Genomic DNA, 22,143 nt, shown 5'->3' on the forward strand with positions numbered 1-22,143 from the left:
AGATCTTTGTCATTATCGTAAAATCTTGCGCTCACAGTCGTACCTCTCTTTGTCTTAGAATCTGAAGGTTAAGATTCAATCAATAAACCAAAGAGAGGGTAGTGGTGAGGTTTGAGGTACACCCTGCACTATCTGTCCATCATCATATGGTGCATGTGCAAATAACGTGAACTAAATAAGAAGCCGTGTATGACAGGTAATTCGCCCTACTAAAAAACTCTTTTTCGAGTTTACACCATCCACTGCTCCAAGGTGTCTCAGGCGTTTCCGTCTGTATTCCCTCTGCTACATGAGTTATGTTTTTTCACGTTTTTCAAAGTTATTTAGTCGAGCCCGCGCTATTTTGAGTCAATTCTCCGCGCGCGCTGACGTTTATTATTACGTGGCTCTGTGCGTACCATTGTTCCATGGAAACTACAAACAACAACTACACCATGAATTACCAAACTAGGAAAACGCGTTAAAGCTCTGACAGTTATGGAAGAAATACCGATAGACTCAGATACTGGTCAGATTTCATAATCGACTCTAATGTTTTTGTCGTTCTTTTCAATTTTTTAATGCTTTGAATTTGTAACGAGCCTCATTCTTTCTCTTGACCAGGGATTCCAAGTGAAGGTCTTTTTGAGAAGCTATTGAGTAAAGCTACATTTGTTGACTTCTTGAACACCTTTCTTTCACTGCCGGTAAGGTTTACAGAACTACCATTGTTTATGAAACCAGAAAATATTAGATAATATATCAGTATTTTTACAGTCTTCGCAGTCAATTGCCTCACTACTTTGTCGCTTATTTGCTGGTCTAGATCTAACATCAGCGGTTTCCAACCGGGGCCGGGTTGTTCAAAGCTGGGTTAACCCAGGATAAATGTGAAATCTAAGGCTAAAACAAAAAATTCAGCATACTTCTTTTTCTGTAGAATTTGATTATCTGATGCTCTAAAAAAGAACAGGGAAATTATCTCGAAAAAGCCTACTCCACAAAGGAATAAAGAAACCCGGATTAAAATTTCAGCTTGATTAGCGCTAACCGGCCTTGGACAACTGGGCCCCGATGTTCAGTTAGGAGATGCATAAGTTCTAGTTGACTCTCTTTTCTACTGTCCTGGATTATTAAGACATGGTGCAGAGAGTATGCATCGGTAATAAACCGGAGATATATCTCCTTACTAACCTCATATTCTTGGTCAGTACTCTAAGTTACGGACTGAGTTTCTTCCGCTTGGATTTAAGGCCCAAGCACAAAGCAGGCCATAAATCCAAGCGCAAAAAGAACGAAGTTACGTAACTTACATTACAGACCAAGAAAACGAGGTTATTAATATTTTTATCACATCTCTAGGTTAAAACAGAAGGGGAAGATCTAAATTCAAAAAAAGCACTTGAATTCAGCAAGCCACACAAAGAAGTACGGACCGCAGAATTGATCAATCATGGCACACATACTAATATAACAATTAGTACTAATACCTCCATATTGATGCATTTGTTACCAAACAGGTGTTTGGAAAAAGGTTGACCTACAATCAAGCAGACGGTTATTTCAGTGTTTTCCTCCCCCTCCACGAACATGTTATGTAAGTAACGCTTCGAACTGATTCAGCTAAAGACTTACTTTTCGGTTCTCCTCAAAACATTTAATTTTGAAAATTTATTAGAGCTCCGTCTGAGTTGAAATTTACAACGAAAAACCGCTCCCAGAACGGTTCGTAGCCTGTAATGCACCTCGACTTGGGTTAGGAAAAGGGTATTGACTACGCTTTTTTAGTGTAATGTGCCACTTGAAAAAGTAAGGACAACACTCAGAAAGTTTTTGTATTTTCTGCTTTACTTACCTTGTACTGCGTGGTTTCCGTAGTGTAGTGGTTATCACGTCAGGCGGAAGGTCGCAGGTTCAAATCCTGCCGGAAACATTTCTTTTTTTTTTCACAATTCTTTCTTAACTCTTCAACGGAAAAAAAGCCAAAAACTGCTCTAAATTAGTAACATAAGCTGTTTATCGCTAACCTTCTCCACAATATGAGAATCAACAAATCAGACTAATTCAGGTCTAGGATCTTTTTTAATTAACAAATAGAGAAGCCTTGACTGTGCTCTGTTCTGTTATAAAGCACGCAGGAAGCGGCTAGAGCACGAAAAGAAGTGTAGGAGAAACACGAGACGTAGTCGAGTGTTTCTTCCCACTTCTTGAGTGCTCTAGCCGCTTCCTAAGTGCTTTATAACAGAACAGAGCACAGTCAAGGTTTCTCTATTTGTTTTATAATAAAGTATCCGTTAAATTACCCAAGCATTACTTTCAATTTTCAAAACAAACTTTATTTCCAAAGCGAAGAACAGTGTCGTCAGCATGCTCTATACTCTCATAAAGCACGCTACAATTAGCCAATCAGAATCCCTGTTAGAATCGTTCAAATAATCTGATTGGTTGTACAAGACTAAAGCTGTCAAAAGTGTCAAAACATCAAAGTTCAAAAACCATCAAAGTCACATTCTACGATAGTTTACAAACTAAAATAGTTCGGCAAGTCGAATTTAACACTTTTGCCTGAAGTTTTTAAGTCTCTAATACAGAATCTTGAAGTGAAATGTTCAATGAACTTCAGCCGAATTATGGCTCTTAAAAACACGCGAGTTTTTTTCACATGACAAGGTAGAAAACAAACTGTTCAAGGCGAGTGTTTTTTTGAATGAACGACAGCCGAATTCACCGGAACATGAAGATCGCTCGTGATGACAGCGCCGCAAAACTCGGCTGCAGTGACTGATGTGACTTTCCACTCAACGTATCGAAAAGGATATCAGAGCAAGCTCTAATTTTTTTCACTCGAAGGGTGGCCGATTTAGTTTCTGAGGCTTCCTTTACTGTGATGACCGGAGATCGCCGTGATGAGCGAGCCGCGATGAACTTCAGCATGATTATATTCGGTCAGACACCGTCATGATTAGAATGAATTTTACAATTATGCCAGTTTGGTTATATTTTTCATCCTTTCTGTTTGCTCTGTTTTGTTTTTGAACACTGAACTTTATATACTGTACGAGTGTTAGCTGTATTTGATTTTTATTACCGTACGTAAGCTTGCAATCTAACTGAGCGTGAAAATCTTTAAAACTCGGAATGTTTATTTTGTTTTTCCTTTGAAGATTTTCGTATCTGCTCACGTTTTAATAACGTAAATTACGGCGCCTGGTATGTTTACAAACCTTTGTTTGATTCTTCTGTTGCTACTTGCCGGCTCGCTTCAGTTCCGAAATTTCACTTTCAATTATCGGAAAAAAGCTAAAAAGAAGTCCCGGAAAAGGTCGAACATAGTACAATTGGCAGATGGCGTGACAGCTGTAGCTCAGCTCTATGCTCTATACTCTCATAGAGCACGCTCTTTCAACCATGACAGCGCGCGTTATATCCGAACTTTATTATAAAATAAAATAAAAAATTCGTATTATGGAATGAGGAGTCTTTTTCCCTTTTTTATTTAGCAAATTTTGATCGAGTGTCAAAAAAGTAAGACCTAAGTAATCAGTAGAGCCAATCAGAGCAAAGGAAAATATCCCATAAAAGCCGGCCAATTAAGGCTTAGAGCAAAATTATCAAGGCGAGGTTTTCATTTTATATTTGATAGGAGTAGACGATAAGATAGACAAGGAAGATTCTGTAGCAGTTCTTCGGATGTGTTAAAATCACTCAAGTTACTTAAAGCTATTTCTTTCGGAGACTTCGGCGTGATAGCTAAATCGATATAATATTTCGTATTGATATGCGTTATTGACCAAGCGGGTTCAAGATAGTTGGACAATGGTCGAAAGGTTTTTTCTTTGCGAGGTTAGTTCGGCCGAAGAAATCGTGAGAGCTTACGACGCGGACGTCTATCTTGATATATACCGGTCGATGGTCTCTATCGGTTCATGTTGGTTTTTTTGTTTGTTTGTTTGTTTGTTTGTTTGTTTTTATCAAACTTAGTGATGCAAGATTACCTTCTTTCCATAGCATTTACCAGAGTATCGAATCAAACAATGGGTAACAGAAGGAAAGAATGCCATTTTTTTGGAAAACAGATCTTTTTCTTGTGTACTTGTTATACGTTCAGCTTCACGATGCCACTGATTACTCAGGTAAGTAGCTGTCGTAACATACAATAACCTTAACGTATGTCATAGAATCGAGAAAAAAGGCTCTCCTCGGCGATTGCTAAATTCGAAAAAAAATTAATCTGGTTAAAGAAACGAAGGTTCTCCAATAAAAAAGGGAAAAAACATAAAAAACAAAACAAAACCAAAAAAACTGTAGACAAAAAATCCGAGAAAAATATGGGAATCTGGGGAGGAAAAATGGAACTCCCTCTTTTCCATTCTCCCTCTTTAGCCTACTTTTCAATCGCCTTCGCCGGCTGAGAATCCTCGAAACATGTTACACACAGAATAACCGTCTACTGCAACCAACCGTTTTGATAGATTCCAAAACCGCAGATTCTTATCCTTACAGCTTTTCACCATTGTAAAGTTTCAATACTTGTTCCAAAATTGCGTCTAAAAGTGATCGTAGTTTGATCATGAAACTCCAACCTCAATTTCTTTCAACTGGTATTTTTAGGTACATCAGTGAACAGAAATGAAGCAAGGACCTTTCTACGCACCGTGGAGGACATGCGCAGTCTGCAATTGTTTCTACGCGGCACAGCAGGGCAGAGAATCTTGATGTTTTGGATAGACGCCGAGCGATATCGCAGGGTGACAAGGAAAGAGCATAGGAGGTTCAGCTTCCGAGAGATTCAGGGCTAAATATTTACGAAGCGGATCTCCCTGGGAAACTCCCGGAGATCATGAAATGGGCGAGTTTATGCGGGGTGAGCCGCCAGGGGGAGCGAGAGTCCTCCTTTAGAATTCCAAAAGAACATCACAAAACGAATGTATCTTTCTGATTCCTCGTTATTTTCCGAAAATGTTTTTCCTCCCCGTGCAGAAGATGGCCTTGGAACGTTTGAGCAGTTACTGGCTACCGAAGTACATACAGCATAAGAAAATTCTTTTCAAAGTAATCGCTGAAAAGCGTGGCATTTCAGTTACGGATTTAATATTGCAAAACAGAAGTATAAGTCCAATTCTGAAGACGATGATACGCTTTCAACAACCAGCTCTGAGCAAGACATCGCTAATTCCTTGTTGAAGCTTTGTGCCGTTTCCTCTTCTGAGAGTAGGGAGGAGAAACTGGAAGAATGGAGACAATGGTTTTGGGCGGGAGTCGACGGTCCCGCCGAAGATGGACATAAAATTATGCCGCCTCATGATATGCCAATGGAGCTACAACTGTCCGCGGGGGTAAATAATATGATTTTAGTCTTTAATTTGAAGGATTGTCAAATTCTTTTTGTTGTTGTTCATCTTTAATTATTTCTAGTAGTCTATAAGCCATTCCATTCACAAACAAAAACAGTGGCTAAACAACACAAACAATTCTGGGGTACCTTCTTCACAGAGCTGCCAGCCATCTCCTTTTGAATATTGCAGCATTCCTTAAAGAAGAAATTTCTGGGCATTTATTGAAGCTGTGAGATACTATAAAGGGAAGATAATGATTCACACTTCCGTATCCGGAGGTCTTGGAAATCGAGAAGCCCTTGCGTGGATAGAATGCATATCAAGAGATTCTAAACTCTTGATTTAGATCTACAGCAACACTCGCCTAATATTATTGGTACGTGTTATAGGAGGGCGATAAGATAACTCAGACCTAACATCATATGGCTAATGGTATTTTAAGGAAAATAATTTCTCAGTCTTCTGAGTCCGGTAATCCGGTATGTATCCATCCAAACTTTTTTGACCAATTTTAGTTGTCTGATTGATGGGTAAACATCCATTTTTTTTTCCCACGATAGATAAGAGGATACGAGGAGATCAGTTCAGCTCCACCTTCGAGTCCAGTCCCTGAAGAGGAAGAGGAAGAGGACGCTTGGTCTGTGTCTAGTTCGCCGGATTCTGTAAGTCCCACAGTCTGCAGTAAGTCGTTCTCTAAAGGTTCAAGACCTCGCCTTGTTTCGCCTCCGGAAAACTTAATTGCTTCAGATCCTGCACTACCCACTTATGGCAAGCAAAGGTGGTTTAAAAAGAAGAAAAAGGAGAAAAAAACCAACGAGAAGAAAGGTGCTTTCAAGCTTTGATTTTTTTACCAGAATTTTATTGTCACTTTGTTCTGACAAGTAAAACAAGACCGTCGAACGACAAGGAGCTAATTCCCCCAAATAAGCCTTGCAGCTATGATTTTCATACCTCGCTTCGTGATTGGTCTGGCGCTTTAAAAAGAAGGCTATCACAAGGTGCCAATCGCAAAATTCTAGGAAAAAATGTAATTTCAGTTTTTGATCGACGTCCTCTTTGGAGTCGACTTTGTAAGGTCCCTAAATAATGCAGGCTCTCCTGGTCCAGACTCCAACCCAAATCCCCGCATAGTTCGCGTGCATAGCTGTTTGCGCGACCCTCTCTTTGTTGGTCGAGATATAGTTCCAATTTCTCATTTATCAACTCCGTAAGACATCTTGTTTGCTCGTTTGAAACTGAATAATATTTTCATAGTTATAGATGAATCGGAGGAGGAATTACTCGTTTCTCGCCCCATGCCCAACCCTCCTTTCGCCAAAATGCCTTCGTCAGCGCCTAGGAAGCTTAAGACCTTCTACGAGGCCTTGGCATCAGAAAGAAACATCATTACAGAGGAAAAGGATGAAGAACTTTATGAGTCATCGGCAGAGACCACCTCATCAAATAGGTCCTCATCAGGTGAGTCGATGAAAACGTTCATTGTCAAAATCAAAGGTCGACGTTTTCTTAAGATACCGTCAGTAGGACTTTATGTAAAAAAAAAACCTTCTGTTGCCATTATCCTACGAAAGGGTTGACTTAAAAGTTAGAGCTTTAAAGTTGAGGTTTATTACAACCCAAGTCAACTTTCTAATTCATGCAACCACTCGAATGGTCTAGTCTTTCACTAATCTGATTAAACCCTTTTTTGTTTCCTAAATATATCCATTAATCCATTGTATGTTTTTATTCCTCCTGTGTACTTAGATTAACGAATGATTTTTTTTTAGGAGCGACTCCGGTGATGAAAATTATATATATATATTTATAATGCTTCTCTGTTTTCGTAAGTCACTTGATGAAACTTTTTATTTTTCAGGGACACCTACAATAACTGTTAGCACAGCCATTCGACAAGCTTCCGCCTCGCATATAATTCCGTTTAAGGAAACTGGTAGTGAAACAGCATCAGTCGTCGGGGAACCACGTGTTCTTTATCCCAGGGATTCCAACGGAGAACCCTGTATAATTCAGCAAGCTAACAAAGGTGAGTGATGCGTATAGACATCGTTATATCATCTATAACTTAAATTATATGTAAATAGACTTATCTCAAACGCACAGCTCTAACTTGAGAGTTATAAGTAATCAGGGAACTGTACTTATTATGGTTTACTATGCTCTGTGATTAGTCTGTAAAACTTGGGCCATCTTCTCAACCAATCAGAAACTTGGTTTTACACGTTTTCACACCATCTAGGATGTTCTTTTCTTTATTCTGTAAATTCTTACTGGTTCCTGGTGATGTTTTCTTTTGTTCTGATTGGCGGTTCTGAGTACTTTGGTCACGTGAGTAGTTCCCCCAAGCTTTCCTGCGCTTCGAGAAGTGTTTTTGCTTCACCATGAGTTTTTTGGCACCCTTTCAGCTTTGATTGGCCTATTGATTGCTTTGGATGTAGTTTCACGGTGCTCGATCGATTGAAACTCCCTCCGCTATGTTACACGCAAAATCTTGGATGATAAAACTTTGCAAACACTCACGGTGTTGCCTTTCATTCTTCAGATATAAATCTGACAGCATCATTAGCCCTAACTGCAGACAAACTGGCCGGTGGACCTCTCAGTGAATATTTAAAGAAAACGCGAGAAGAAGCAGCCCTTAGATGTCTTCAATTTTGGGAAGATTCCCAAGAGTATTTGTCACCTAGGGAAGATTTTGGCAGCCTCAGCAAACATAATTTGGGAAAGACGCTAATTGCCACTTACATTGCCCCAGATTCCCGAGAAAAGTAACAATGAGCCCACAGACCAGAGATGATTTAATGCGGCTTCTTCCTCTAGAACGTGGTAGTCAGTTGTTGTCAACTGTGTTGCAAACGTCCGTGCAGGTAAAAAGTATGGCTAATAAGACCTTGACACAAAGGAAAAAGACCATGATAGTTCTTTTAAGCGGGTTCACTTGGGAAAAGACAGCTGACCGAGTAAAAATTAAGTTCTCTCAAGTGGCCACAAGGGTGTTAGCAGAGGATAACCTTGATAATAAGGTTTGCGAAAGGTGACAGTATGCGAATGACGACAAAACAGTGAAATTAAATATGGACCTTTGTTTAGCGCACTGTAGAGATACAGGACAGCGATGTTAAGTCGATTTATTGAAATTAAGATTAAGAGGCTGATAGAATTTTAAAAGGGGTTATCCACCGACGGAAGCTCATTACACCAAGGAAGTGTCTAAATTGTATAAAGGGGGCAATTTTCTAAAGAAACTGCTGTGGTGCTGCGTCGGTGGGAGAGTATATCAGGGTAATTTAGTATTATCAGCTGAGTTGATAACGTAAATTGGCCACCCTTAAGAGTTTAAAAGCTGACGTTTCGAGCGTTGGCCCTTGGTCAGCGATTGGAGGAATTGTAGGTTATGTGTGGGTTTATATGTTTCACCAATGTATAACTTTTATACATTGGTGAAACAGGGAGACGACTAGGTGACCGATTCCGAGAACACCTTCGCGAGGTAGAAAGAAATGACAAAGACACATCCGCTAGACACTCGAATCTCCCTAATCATTCAAAACAGCATATGGAAGTTTGCGGCCTTCCCCTACATCTAGGCAGTTCAGAAAGCCGCAAAACTCTAGAACAAAAATTTATCTTTCAAATCGGCACTCTTAACCCCCACGGTATCAACGAGTGCTTTCCATTCAACAAACTTATTCTTGTTTTCTCGTCACCATATTCCCACCAATAGCGTAGGCCCATTTTCCGCATATAAACTCACACACAACCCACAATTCCTCCAATCGCTCTGACAAAGAGCAAACGCTCGAAACGTCAGCTTTTAAACTCTACGGTGTCCAATTTACGTTTTCAACTTAGTTAATAGTACTTAATTACCCTGTGTGTTAATTTTAACCTGACAGGAACATCCACGGTTGCCTACCGGAATATGTAAATACAGAGTTTATTTTGAAGTTTCAATGGAGTTTGGCGGTCTAAGCTGTCTGCAATTGAGAAAGTTCGTTAAGAGACATTTCATTGTATAAAATGCACGAAAATTGTTAACTTCAGGGTAGATTTTTCCTTCTTCCTCTTTTCACAGACTGTCACCGCACTGTGGAGTGAATTTATCCAGTCTGACGAAGATCATTTTGTTAATTTTGTGGTAAGATTATTGCAGCTTAGAAAGTGAAGTAACAAATAAATCGTCAAAGATCCTTGCAGAACGTTGCAATTTGATTCCCTTTTTCCTTTCAACAAATTCCTTTTTTCTTTTTTCGTTTCATTTTTACACTTATCATTGTATGTTTCGTTGTTTTTCATAAAACTAATTCAGAATTATCAAAATTACTTAAAGCTGCGAAAGAAAATCAGTAGCATCCAGGAAAAAGTCAAAATAAAACATTTTTTTTCTTAATTTCTTTTTACAAGTCTAAAACCATTTTTATCGAGCTCGACCTTCATTCTTAATGACTTGAGTACAACATTTTCAGGTTTTCGTAGAGAAAGGAGCAGGATGGATATTGCAACGCAGATTGCTGTTCTTGCCGTGGTTTCTTTTTTTTGTTTTTTTCAAATCATAATTTGTTTTTGAAATTGCGACAGAAACCAAAGTGAAGCAGCAGAAGATTAAGAATTGTTGGCTTGCGATAGACCTAGATACTGGTGCTTCGTGAAGCCTTCCGTAGGATTTTTGTCAAATGATTCACTGACCATCATTAGAGTTGCTGCCTCTGTCCCACGAGAAATGATTACCATATTTCATTTACACTATTCCACCGTTTTTTACAGGGAGTTCCTAGGAAGAGCGCGAGAAAAAAAATGGAAGTCAAACCAGATGGGACAACTGCTAAACTGTGGGAAATCGACTGTTCTAAGCCACAGCATGCCTTCTCAGTGGCCGTTGGGCTTGGATTTTCTGGTAAGAGAAAACGGGTTTTACTCCCTACTGATTAGGTTAGCAAGGACGTGGGTGTCGCTTGAAATAGTAATCCGAATTAAATACATACTCACTATCAGTTGGTTTTATATCCTTAGGATTTTCTTTCGGTCTCGAAGACGAAGACGAAGATGAACGCGAGGCATACGAGGAGAACTTTGATCTTCCGAGTCTGAAGGATAAACAACCGGAGAACACGCAACAGAACAGGAGGGCTTCACACTTCTACGGTCACGCGATCAGGTTTGGAGAAGATGCGTTCGAGGAGAGAGCGAAGGGTAGAAGCAAGATTATCAGACCCCCGAAACCAAGGTAACACTGATTAACCCTCTAACTACCATAAGTGTCTAAGACAGAATTTCTCCTTACAATATCAATACATTATCAAGCAGAAAAGTAAGGAGAATAAAGAGAAATATCAATTGGGGGATTATTAGTTGATCCAAAGCCAAATTCTTCCAACTAAAATCACAAGAATTGTATGGGAGACAGTAAGGAGAATAACTAATGAGATCAACAGCTTCCCTTAAAAAAGAAGGATTTCATGTGCTTGTATTTTACGCCCTTTACCTACAAAAGAGTGTAGCACTAACGACTTAGTAACCACACAAATATTATAATTGATAACTTTTTTCCCTTGGTCTTTCAGATGCTTTAACGATGTCTTGCATAACAACCTTCAGTTGACGTGGTTCAAACGTTTCTTATCCGACAAAGGATGTGAGGCTCCCCTCATGTTCTGGCAGGCGGTCGAAAACATGAGAACAAACTGCAAGGACGGAAAGGCTCGGCAAGCCAGGGCTATGATTATAACAAAAAAATACTTTATCAACATTCCGACAACACCTGGTTAGTGTTTAGATCTTGACAAAGTCAATATTTTTCAGAGCCCTTAGAAGAGGAGTTTTGGAAGAAAAGATAGAAGTTTTCTCCACCATCAATAATTGTACATAAAAAAAAAAATGACACGGACCGCGTTTTGTGATCCTAAAGAGTGACCTTCACCTTACAAAGTTTTCTTCAAATGAGCTTAAATTTTATCAATATAGGCCGCCATTTTAATCTTGCTTAGCAACCACGTTGCCCATCCCTGACGTAGTCGAGTCCCGTACCTCGTTTTCCAACTCTTGACACCTTGTTTGCAGAATTGAGAGTAGTTTGTAGAATTTATAGTGAACGATTGTGATAGCCAAAGCAGCAGCTGTTTGTGAACCACGTTTTGAGGTTCCTGATATACTAATAATGCACAATTTGTTCCTCTGTAGCTGAGTACCTACATTGCAAAGCTGAGATCATCCGGGACATCCCGCTATTGGACAAAGTGACCCCTCCAATGCTTGTCTCGGCTCAGGCCTGCGTGGCACGATCCATGGAGGAAAACTGGTACAGTCTCCGTTTTGTGCTGTATATAAGTGTTTTAATCCTTATGTAGGATAAAAGGATTTTTTTTAACAGTATCTGTGTAGCAAAACATCTCTTAAGATATTTTATGTATCACTGAATAAAAAAATATTAAATGGTGTCAACTTGGCAAAAAAGAGTCCAACAGTTCAAGAGTCCTTGCGGTGAAAAAATGGCTCTCTTCTGATTTCATCAGTGGAAAAGTTGCTTTAGAAATTTTAAAGACCCAACATATTCGAGTACATATTTTTAAACCCAGCTTAAGAACGCCCCTGGATTATGGACAGACAAAATCCTATGCCTTGAATTAAATACTCACGGCTTAACCCGTAAAAAATTTAAAACTCATCAATCTTAAGCATTGATGCTAAAACAACATGGTGACCAAAGGGGAGCAAGAGAGATTGTTCCTATTTATGGAGAAGTTATGATGGATATTTGTGCGTTCAATTAAAGCATTTTCCGGGATTAAATCCGAAAAAAAAATAGTCACGGTTGTGCTATCATCAGGTATGCTGATTTTGTGGCCACTTTCCCGGACGACGAGGCGGATCGCGAAAGCTCTACCAAGTACGCCATGAGAAACACTCTTGCTGGAGTTTATAAGATGGCCGCTCACGGAAAAACGGTTAGTTATGACTCCAAACGGATGGTTTTGTTTCTAATAAAAGAGGTCATAATTAAGGTTTGGCTGTTTTTGTGTTTCTCTTCCTTCAGAAAGGGATGTGGGTCATGTTTGCTCATAACATCATATGTTTCCAACGAGGAATTCGCCATGCTCCCTCTCTCCGTGACTTTAAAGTATTCCTGCGAAAAGAAGCAAAGACCACTGTGGAACAGAGTGAGTACTGAATATAGCTCACATGTTAATCGCTAGTACAGAGAAAAAAAATATGTAATATTTCAAAGATTTTCAGGAAGAAGGAGAAAAAACCTTATACTTTTTTTTATGCAAGAACTGCGATAAACGTGCGCTCTAAATTGAATCGATAGACGCGTTTAGTAGATGAGGGTGCAGTCCTGTATCAAGCGGAACCGCAGTGAACGGTCACCCTGTATTAGGCGGTCAGTTGTCCATGTCCCGAATTTGTTTTCCCTTAATCACTGTACTTTTCACCTCTATTAAGCGGTTTGTTCATCCTTTGTTTAGTCATAACGGCCTGTTTTTATTGTCTTCCACCTGCATTAAACGGTCACTGAAAGTGGGAGTACTTAAATATACTCAAGAATACTCTTTCAAATTATTTTTTAATCCATGTTTCTCTCCCAAAATCAAATTAACTGGTATTTTTGAGCCAGATTCTAAACATTAAGTGGTCAGTTATGGCATAAAGTGACGTTGTTTATCGTTTTTTCATAATACTCCTAATCTGTGAAACCTGTCCTACGCGGTCAACCAGTATTGAGCTGTTACCCAGCCATTCCCCATGGGTGTGTCCACTTTTGACGTTTAAATTTTCGGCTTTTTAAGGAAATATTTTAAATTCAAGCTATAGAGGATCTTTTTGTCTTTTCTAATTCTCCACAAACCCAATGAAGAAAAAGAAAGCAATTTAATACCTTAATAATTTTTTCGACGGAATCATTGTTCCTCATTGAACTTTTCTTTCTTCAGACCTCCGCCGTCATGTAGCGCACCCTACTGGGCGAGTGGTAAATAAGCAGTTTGTATACACTGATCGGTTGATAAACGACTTGGAGTTCTGGATGGAGGTTGAGCGCTTCAAAGATCAAGCTGATAATGCTGCTGCTTGTGCGATGTCTGGGAACTACACGCTAGATGATGAGAATTTACTTTTGGACAAAGCTCGCACTATTGTAAAGTGTTTTATAGATTCGGACTTTCCCCCAAGAGTACAGGTTGGTTTCCTCCCCCAGGAATATAGGTTTGTTTCGTAATAGCGAAGTGTAAAGGATCCATTACATCTTTTCGACGAAACTAAGCGGGCAGAAAGTCCAGACAGTTCTAAGTGCTTGCCTTTATCGAGCCCCTAAAAAAGATATGCACCCAATGGGTATACGAGTCTGTAGTGCTATTTGCTTTTACATTGAGTCTCAAATGTCCTCTTTCAATCATTCCAGAAAACAGTTCATCGATATCGTGTGTTTTGGCAATCGAGTATTCAAATTCCGGTTCAACAAGTTTTCTTTCTGAATTCCCGTCCCGTTCCCTAAATTTTTTTATTAACTACATTTTGTCAATGAGCCAAATCACGTTTCCAAGGTAAAAAATAAAGACAAAAGACAAAAAAAAGAAAAAAACATTTTAACCCTTCAAATCCCAGCTGAAAGGGGCATTAACAATCCTCTCTGTTTTTTAAACTTTTTACCTTAAGTACAATCAAACTAATTTTACTTTTTATCTAAGATCAACATTGCCAGCGATCTAGCGGAAAACATTGTAGGATTGGTACACACTGGAATCGTAGAGAGAGGCTTGTTTCATGAGGCAGCTCTTCAGGTCTTCACTCCTCTGATGTTCCTATGGAAAAAGTGAGTCATTGGCATATATGTAACACACTCAATTTGTATTAAAATCTTTTAAATTCTTATTTTTTCCCATATTTGTATTCATTGGTCATAATTTAGATATAGGAAATTGACGTGACACAGTGTAATACAGCTATCTAATGCAAAATCACTGGAATAGAACTTTCAGGGCAGTTTTTCGTAAAATAATCTTTCAAAATTTACAACGCCATGATGTAAGTATCCACAATGATTATCATCCAACTGTGCCAGATAGAGTACAAATAACGCGCGAATCTAGGACAGGTATCCTGCGATATTGTTCAGTTTGTTATTTTGTGTTGTAAATAAAAAACGTGTCCAACCGGTCGGCTGTGCGCGCTACGCTTTTCTAACTGCTTCGCTTTTCCCGCTTCCCTGCCCTGCGTGCTCGTCAAAATGCGGCACAACTCGTTAAAACACTCACCGATACTACACACCACAACGTCTGATAAGATATATCTATCACATGAGCTGGCGGATGCTTCCTTTGACAGAAGTTCGTTTCCAGCCAGCTTTTACATTAGTCGCGTTTCAAATAAGGAATCATGGTGAAATAGATTTTACTGTTCATTCGTTCCTTCGACATATATGCTAAATATTTGTTGCACGCTTTCAGTTATAAGATAATTAAATATCATAAACTGTTGTAAACAAAAAACTAATATAGTTAGATCAAGCGCAAGTCTGAAGGTTAAAAAATTTTCGTTACACTTGTGATGAAGTATATTGTTAGCTCAGTACGATTAAGTTATTCGTTTACATTTAACTTGTAGATACGAATTCAAAGTCCAAATTTATTTAGGTTTAAGCCATGAGTTCCCAACTTATGACAGTCTTGTGTAACTATCACAAGTGGAAGTGCTTCAGTTGTTTACCTTCCTAAATTGGACCCGCGTGAACTACTTACGCAGAGAGACTCATGTAAAAGTGTTTGGGTTAGAGTTCTAACAAAAAATATTTAACCTTCCAAGGTCAATTGGCCAGTAATGCTTACCGCTGATGAATATTAATCTCGTACCCAGATCCTACCGTGTAACTGACATGACCGTGGAAAGTCTGGGTACGATACTAGATGAATATATGAACATGTATTTTAGAATTCACTTCAGTTGAGAGTCAGTGTAAAATGTGTAATCAGTGAGAAGAAGAATAAGAGTCAGACAGTCAGAGTTAATCAGATTGAAGTGAGTTTGTTGTAAGTAAGATTTTCGTAGAGAAAAGATATTAAAGATGACTGAGAGAAGACAAATATGAAAACGATCTTCGCAGTAAAAAACTCTACTTAAGCAGTAGTGAAAATATTATATGTATATATATAATATATATATATATATATATATAACTAACTGCAGACAGTACTGTTTCGGCCTTCTGAGCCTCATCAGTGCAGTGCTGATGCTGGGATGGAGGTAAGGCCATATAGCTACCCCAAGTGATCTCACACATGTGGGATCATCTAAGCCATGCCAGAGTGCTCAAACTAGAAAAACTAGTGAGCATGCATAATGCTAGCAGCAATGACTCATCCTAGTAGAGTGCTCGATTTGGACATGAAAGCAAAGCTTTGTATGCCAAAAAGCTATATATATATATGTACGTACGTACGTACGTATGTATGTATATATGTATATTTAAATGGGATTTGAACCCATGACCTTTGCGATGCCTGCTTAAAGTCGTGTTTATTACTGCGAAGGTCGCTTTCATGTTCATATTTTAACCCGAAGTTCACATATATGATCTTCATACACTCACAGTCGTTTATTCTTCCCTTTACGGGTTTATTATGAGCCAACATCATGACAATTGGCTTGTTAGCTCAGTTGGTATAGTCGCGTTAAGTACTGCCAAGATCGTTTTCTTATTCATTTCTTAACCCGCAGTTAACATATTTGATTTCAAATATTCATAGTCATTTGAGTGAAGACAGGTTGAGAGTCTTTAGTTCCTTTGATAAAAGTGTATTGCGGTATGTGGCTCGCTTACGTGTCATTGTGACCCAATATACTATGTGGAGGATTTACTAACACACTATTCTATTGCTTTAGATATTCAGCAGAACTAATCTCCAAACAGACAGACGAACCGACGTGTTCCACCCCAGTAAAGAGATCCGCCTCGAGAAAACGAGTCATGTCGACAATTGGTGGAATGCCGTACAGAAAAATTTACGCAGTAAACGGTAGTCACAAATTATTACTTGGTTTTGGGTGCTAGGAAATAAATGACTACTGAAAACTTTCTTCTTAAATGGTACATGATATACATCATATGTGACATGTGGATATTAAGACGCGAAAAGGTTCTTACAAATAAATTATTATCAAAGAATCCGTAGAGCCTGAAGCTAAAATGGCGGATCCATTTTCAAGATGCACGAAGCCCCTGTTTTAAAAGGAGGGTAATTGCAAAGCTTTTGATGTGAAAATCATACTCTATTCTCCACAGACTTGACCCATCTTCGCAAACAGGTATTTTGCACTTACCCTTATTCTGAAAACGAGGGTTTTAGAACTCGGAAAAGGCGTATTGAATAGAAACATTCCATTGATCAACCCAGGCCTCAGCGACTAGTATCAGTCATTGCTTTTTCAACCGCGCGTCTGTCTGGAAAGTGATGGGCGCGATTTAATAACGTCGACGTCACAGCTTAGAGAAAAACCCTCGATTAACAAACCTAAGAACGTCTGAGAACTAGTGCCCAAGCCTTCCTAATGCATTCTGTATCTTTTATAGAGGACTCTGAGCTACACTGGTCATTCTCACTGAACCACGGTCTCCGCCTCATCATGCCTCTTAGGCTCATGATGGCAAAGCGCGTTACCAATCAAATGGGCGGACGGTCTGATCATGTGTCGAAAGTCTCAATCCAAGGACCTACACCATGACTAAACACAAGAATGTATTGGAATCTAACTGAAATAAACAGGTTCCCGTATGTTTTTCATGCGTTGCATGGTTTCTGTGTAAAATTACTGAGTGGACTTTGTTTCCATGTACGTTAGCCTGCGTTCCGGTCTTACCTGCCTTATATAAGCTACGCTGACGAAACGTGAGCATAACGGAAGTAACGCGTAAGTCTTGGTCGACAGAGCGCGAACAAATATCTTCTATTCGCTCCCATGCCCACGCGAAGATCCCACTCTGCTCATGCAGGCCATACTGGTTTTGATTTTAGTTTAAAACAGCGGTGGTTTTCGGAAGCCTCAAGCTGCATCTCTAATATTAAGTTTTAGTACAGCAAAAGTAGAGGAAAATCTACATAGTAGTCATAGATACAGAGCGTGAAGCAGATGAACTAAAACCGAGCTAATCGGCCTCAAATCAGCCCGGAAAGCTCACGCGTTTTAAAGGAAAAACTTCTCAAGAGAGGTAAGTCTGTTTTTATTTAAAACTAGTTCTGATCTTTAAGTTGAGAACGCAACTGTAAATTGTCATACAAATCCTTATGATATTATCATTGCATAGTGTAACATGATACACTTTTAAAATGTCTGCTCCTAAAGGAAACAGTAAGTTTCGTTTTCCAACTGTTTCCCGAGAGGCCATTTATTAAAAGTGCTTTGTTTTACGTCCACAAAGGACGAACGTAGAAAAAAAGCGAAAAATGAGCGTCTTAAACACCTCAACATATAACGAACGGGTTATACGAACTAATTCCTAATTGGGCAGAACGTTGGCTGGTGCCAATTAATCAAAGTAACACTAAGATTGTCTTTTCGGCAAAGATTTATGTCAGTTTGTTGTCTCTTACCTTTTCACGCTCAAGGTTGAATTGGATAGACGGGTCCACCGAATTCAAATGCGACAGATTTACGTCCTTAAGGTAAATGGCTATACCAAAACTTTTCTTCGTAACTGCCAAGAACCAGTTACAACTAGTGACGCTGCTGATGAGAAGGAACCAGCGACTAGTTTTGCTGTTATTCCTTACATTCCTTTTGGCCGCGAGGTTCTTCCTTTTGCCGCGAGTCTTTTTCTTTTGCCGCGAAGTTATTTCTTTTGCCGTGACAGTTGTGGGCCACAGTAAATAATGCTTTTCGCGCTCGCTGATTGGCTAGTTTGGAAATGAATACCAAGTACGTATTTACCTCCGAACGGCCGAAGGGACAAAAATTGCACGTCAAGATTTTCTCGAATTATGGCTACCAACAACACTGAAAGATTCCGAGCGCTCACAGAACGTGACGTTGGAAATTTTGTAAAAGCGAAAGATGACCAGGACACGCAAAAAAAGGTGGTAAGTTGCTAAAGAAACTGTGGTGCTGCGTCGGTGGGAGAGTATAACAAGTTAATTTGGTATCATCAACTGAGTCGATAACGCAAATCGGCCACCGTAAAGAGTTTCAAAGCTGACGTTTCGAGCGTTTGCCCTTCGTCATTCGCTCTGCCAAAAGGCTGACCCTGGACGCTCGAACTGCCGTCGGCTTGGAAACTCTTGAAGGTGGTCAAAAGGTCACTTTCGATATATTGAGATTCTAACATGGCTCTGAGGCTAAGGAGAATAAAACAAAAGGAACTAATTATTCATCCCTCAACCTCGTTGTGATTTCTTTTGTTTTACTCCCCAAGCCTCCCGGAGCCTAGTTTGAATTTTCATATATCGAAAATGGCCGTCTTGTTTACGTTATCAACTCACCAAATTACCACGAAACTGACGATAAGATAAACTGAAAGTGACTTAGTTTTGGCGATGGCATTTCTCGCAGCTGAGAACAAAAATCGACAGCCGGAATATTTGCCACTAGAAGATTTGAATGTCGGTACGGAAGAAAGTTTGAACAAAGTCTGTTTATTTAATAAACAAATTACTGGTACTTACTTTCACAGGTATTTGATTTTTCGTTTTTTCCAATTGTATAAAGAACGCGAAATTAAGTTTCAACACGTAAATTTAGTCCCTATAGAAAAAGTCAAATCACAGAAAAAAAAATTATCGGCAAGTAATAACAACAACACGTACAGGATGTGTAACGAAAGTACGCGAAGTATTAACTGGTCTTACTGGTAAGTTCTATATTGTATCGTCTGTGGTAAAATTGAATCGCCAGATTCGTACAAATTCCTTTTCTTTCGTGCAGTCGTCAAAAGTTAAGCCATTTTGAGAAAAAAAATGAAGTTGAGAACCTTGAATCGCGAGATTTCATGTCTTTTTTTATTTTTTTCGCCATTGTAATTGCGGAAAAAGAACCCCGCAAGATACCAGTTGCTTGTAGATATGGAATTTTTCTTTGAGTGAACAACATCAAATGCTATTGCCTAATCTTAAACACGTTTTGCTCGACAGGAGAATCCTGAAAAATACATCAGCACTTAGAATGTTAAAGAACATACGTGCTTTAAAGCCTGTGTTTCTTCCCGTTTGTATGGTATTCATTCTGTTCTATCACATCGATAAAAACTATTTTCCACAAAGAGATCATTTCAGTTGTAAGAAGAGCCCCAATCAAACCGATCGGTGGCTAATCGTTTTCTGGTCAACCATTTTCGGAAAACAGCCAGGTATTGAGCTTAAATGGAATAAAAGTGACTGCCCTGTGGCCTGTCAGGTCACATCTGACCATTCTCGAGCTTGTGATGCAGACGGCTTTGTAGTCCATGCCAGGGATTCGCACATGATACCTCCAACGGAATCTGTTCCATGGATCCTTTACACACAAGAAAATCCGATATACACTTCCGTAATGAACGACGCCAAGTTTATGTCCAGATTTAAACTGTTAGTAAGTTACCGTTTAGATTACGATTTTCCTTGGCCATCCTTTCATATGCCAAACGCAACTCCACCTCTTAGGTTTAAGGAAAAGACTAAACTAATAATGGCTGCATTCTCGAACTGTGAGCCAGTGCGAACTGAATACATGAGGCAATTGATGAAGTTTGTGCAGGTCGATTCTTATGGAGATTGTCTCAGGAACAAACATGGTCTTGTGGAACGCTATGGATCTAGAAACGGATCAAACTTCTTAGAACTGAAAACTGAATTAGCCAAGCAGTACAAGTTTACTCTGGTATTTTTTAACCAGGACTGTGATTATTTTGTCGATGCACAACTGAATCATGCTTTGAATGCAGGTTCAATTCCCGTTGTGATGAGTACAGATAAACTTGACGAGTTCCTGCCCGGCAATCTACGACATTCCGTCATTAAAGTCCGTGATTTCAGGACTCCGAAAGATCTTTCTGATTATCTGAAGTACCTCAGCAGAAATGAGACTGAGTATAACAAGTATTTGTCATGGAAATTGGAGGGAATAGAAAATATCACTGGAACCGCTATTGAAAACGTTTGGAAGCCAAAGTATCCGCTTTATTGCCAGATCTGTGTGGCACTTTCACAAGGACGAATACACGAGAAGGGACTGGAGCCAATACCTTGTAAGGCAAGGGCTTACGAAGATTGGGGAATAACACCTAGCAGCCGCACAACCCTCGTCATGAAAAATGTAATTTTACTTTACCTATTATCATTATTAACACCAATCCTGATATAATTTGTTAAGGGTGGTTAAGAAGAGCGAAAGGCATGTAACCAAAATGTTAATTTGCTGGAGAAAACTCTCATACCTTGATATCATGATTTGAAAGTAATCGTCTCTGATCTTTCACAGAAACAGACTACATCGGTTACTTTTGTCATCGTGATAAAACTCGTAGATTGGATTTAGTATAGGTAATTTCATAAGGCCGAGTAACATAAGATTTCTTATCATGTTTTAGAAGTTACGGAAATTACCAATTTCTGCAACTTAAGAAAACACAAATGATATCAATCCTTAACCTTAATTATGGGGAAACATGCTTGTCTATGATAAAAATGACAAAGTTATCTTTTACTAAGAAGTTAAAAAACGCATGCTGTTACCTTATTTCGTGGGTAGCCATTTCAGTGTTCGGTTAGTGTCAATGAACTGTAAAACGCGCGAATCAGCTGATTTAAATTCTAATTTTGGACAACAACGCCAAAGCAATGAAACCAGCCCCGCTAAAAAACATTCGCCATTCATAAGATTATAGTACTTTTGTTTAATACTTAAAATTTAATTTCTTATTTTTCAAGTTATTTTGCCCGGAGCAAGCACCAGAATTAATAAAGAAACACCTTCTATCTCAGCCAATCAGCATTTAGTTATTTGCCCTTTGTGGCATAACCGCAGAAAAAAGCCTCTGTGACTCTGTGTGCTTGTTTTTTGTCTCACATACATCTTCAGTAACCTGCTTGAGTTATGTGATCTGTCTACAAAACCATTTTGAAAAGACTGACCTAAAAAAATATTTGTGGTTTCCCGCAGGTCATCAGTTATCGACTAGGGGCGTTATATGGACAATAGTCAACGGCACGACGATAGGAAAAAAATCGAACATTGTCAGGGGGGCAGGGGATAACGTGTTTATCTACCTTTAATGCATAAATTAATTGTCTACCTGATTATCATGGAACGTGTGAGTGAATTTTAGGCCCATACCTAAATCTGTAAAATGTTCGTGAGACTGTTACGTCACTATAAGCGGCTAGGTTATTAAGAAATCAAAATGGCGGCGTCAAGCACTATGAAGACGTCATTTTCGAACAGTTAGATTCTTAAGAATTTGAAAACGCAGCATCACGCATACTTTCATCGGCAGATCTAAAGATTGTGTGGTTTCTGAAACAGTACTTCTCCACGACAAGAAAACTCATCACCTGTGACCCCTAACCTTAACCAAAATGATACACTTATCCAGTGACATGTGGGTTGGGTCCTTGGCAAAAGTAAAACAACCATGTGGAATTCAAACGTCACGGAATGCGAACCAGAGATATCAAAACAGTTCCTCTTTATTTTAATTCATAAGCTATTTCGATTCATCTTCTCACTATGCTCTTAGAATGTGCTTCTGACTTCAAACCATTTTACACGGGCACGAAAAACCCTCGTCATAAACGATGACAGAAAGATTTTCGAACTGACGTTTGTTCAAAGACGGGAACGATTCAGGAATATATCATGATGGAGACAAAAA

General features: G+C 39.2%; 2 protein-coding genes across 2 annotated transcripts; both read left to right on the top strand.

Moving 5' to 3' along the window:
* Positions 1–420: 420 nt before the first annotated feature.
* On the top strand, positions 421–17,027 carry LOC131785767 (regulator of G-protein signaling protein-like). Its single transcript, XM_066163633.1, is given in 27 exon segments — positions 421–508; positions 604–686; positions 1,500–1,571; positions 3,988–4,020; positions 4,022–4,112; positions 4,591–4,772; positions 4,774–4,806; positions 4,808–4,891; positions 4,893–4,943; positions 4,945–5,158; positions 5,543–5,583; positions 5,876–6,140; positions 6,570–6,773; positions 7,174–7,341; positions 7,858–8,070; positions 8,073–8,182; positions 9,391–9,453; positions 10,080–10,209; positions 10,326–10,539; positions 10,877–11,076; positions 11,493–11,610; positions 12,139–12,256; positions 12,346–12,469; positions 13,244–13,488; positions 13,997–14,121; positions 16,188–16,321; positions 16,876–17,027. Coding segments are annotated over 27 exon segments (3,498 nt in total). The 5' UTR covers positions 421–477.
* Positions 17,028–18,258: 1,231 nt separating this feature from the next.
* On the top strand, positions 18,259–20,710 carry LOC131785759 (alpha-(1,3)-fucosyltransferase 11-like). The gene is made up of 2 exons (XM_059102707.2): positions 18,259–18,379; positions 19,427–20,710. Exons 1-2 carry the CDS (start codon positions 18,354–18,356, stop codon positions 20,631–20,633), a joined length of 1,233 nt encoding a protein of 410 aa, XP_058958690.2. The 5' UTR covers positions 18,259–18,353; the 3' UTR covers positions 20,634–20,710.
* Positions 20,711–22,143: the final 1,433 nt, after the last annotated feature.

Source organism: Pocillopora verrucosa, chromosome 3, assembly GCF_036669915.1.
Source record: "Pocillopora verrucosa isolate sample1 chromosome 3, ASM3666991v2, whole genome shotgun sequence".
NCBI classification, from domain to species: domain Eukaryota; kingdom Metazoa; phylum Cnidaria; class Anthozoa; order Scleractinia; family Pocilloporidae; genus Pocillopora; species Pocillopora verrucosa.

Coding starts and splice junctions, on each gene's coding strand:
- LOC131785759 (XM_059102707.2), top strand. CDS start 18,354: ATGACCAGGACACGCAAAAAAAGGTG. Junction 18,380..19,426: donor AGGACACGCAAAAAAAGGTG/GTAAGTTGCTAA, acceptor TTTGCTCGACAG/GAGAATCCTGAAAAATACAT.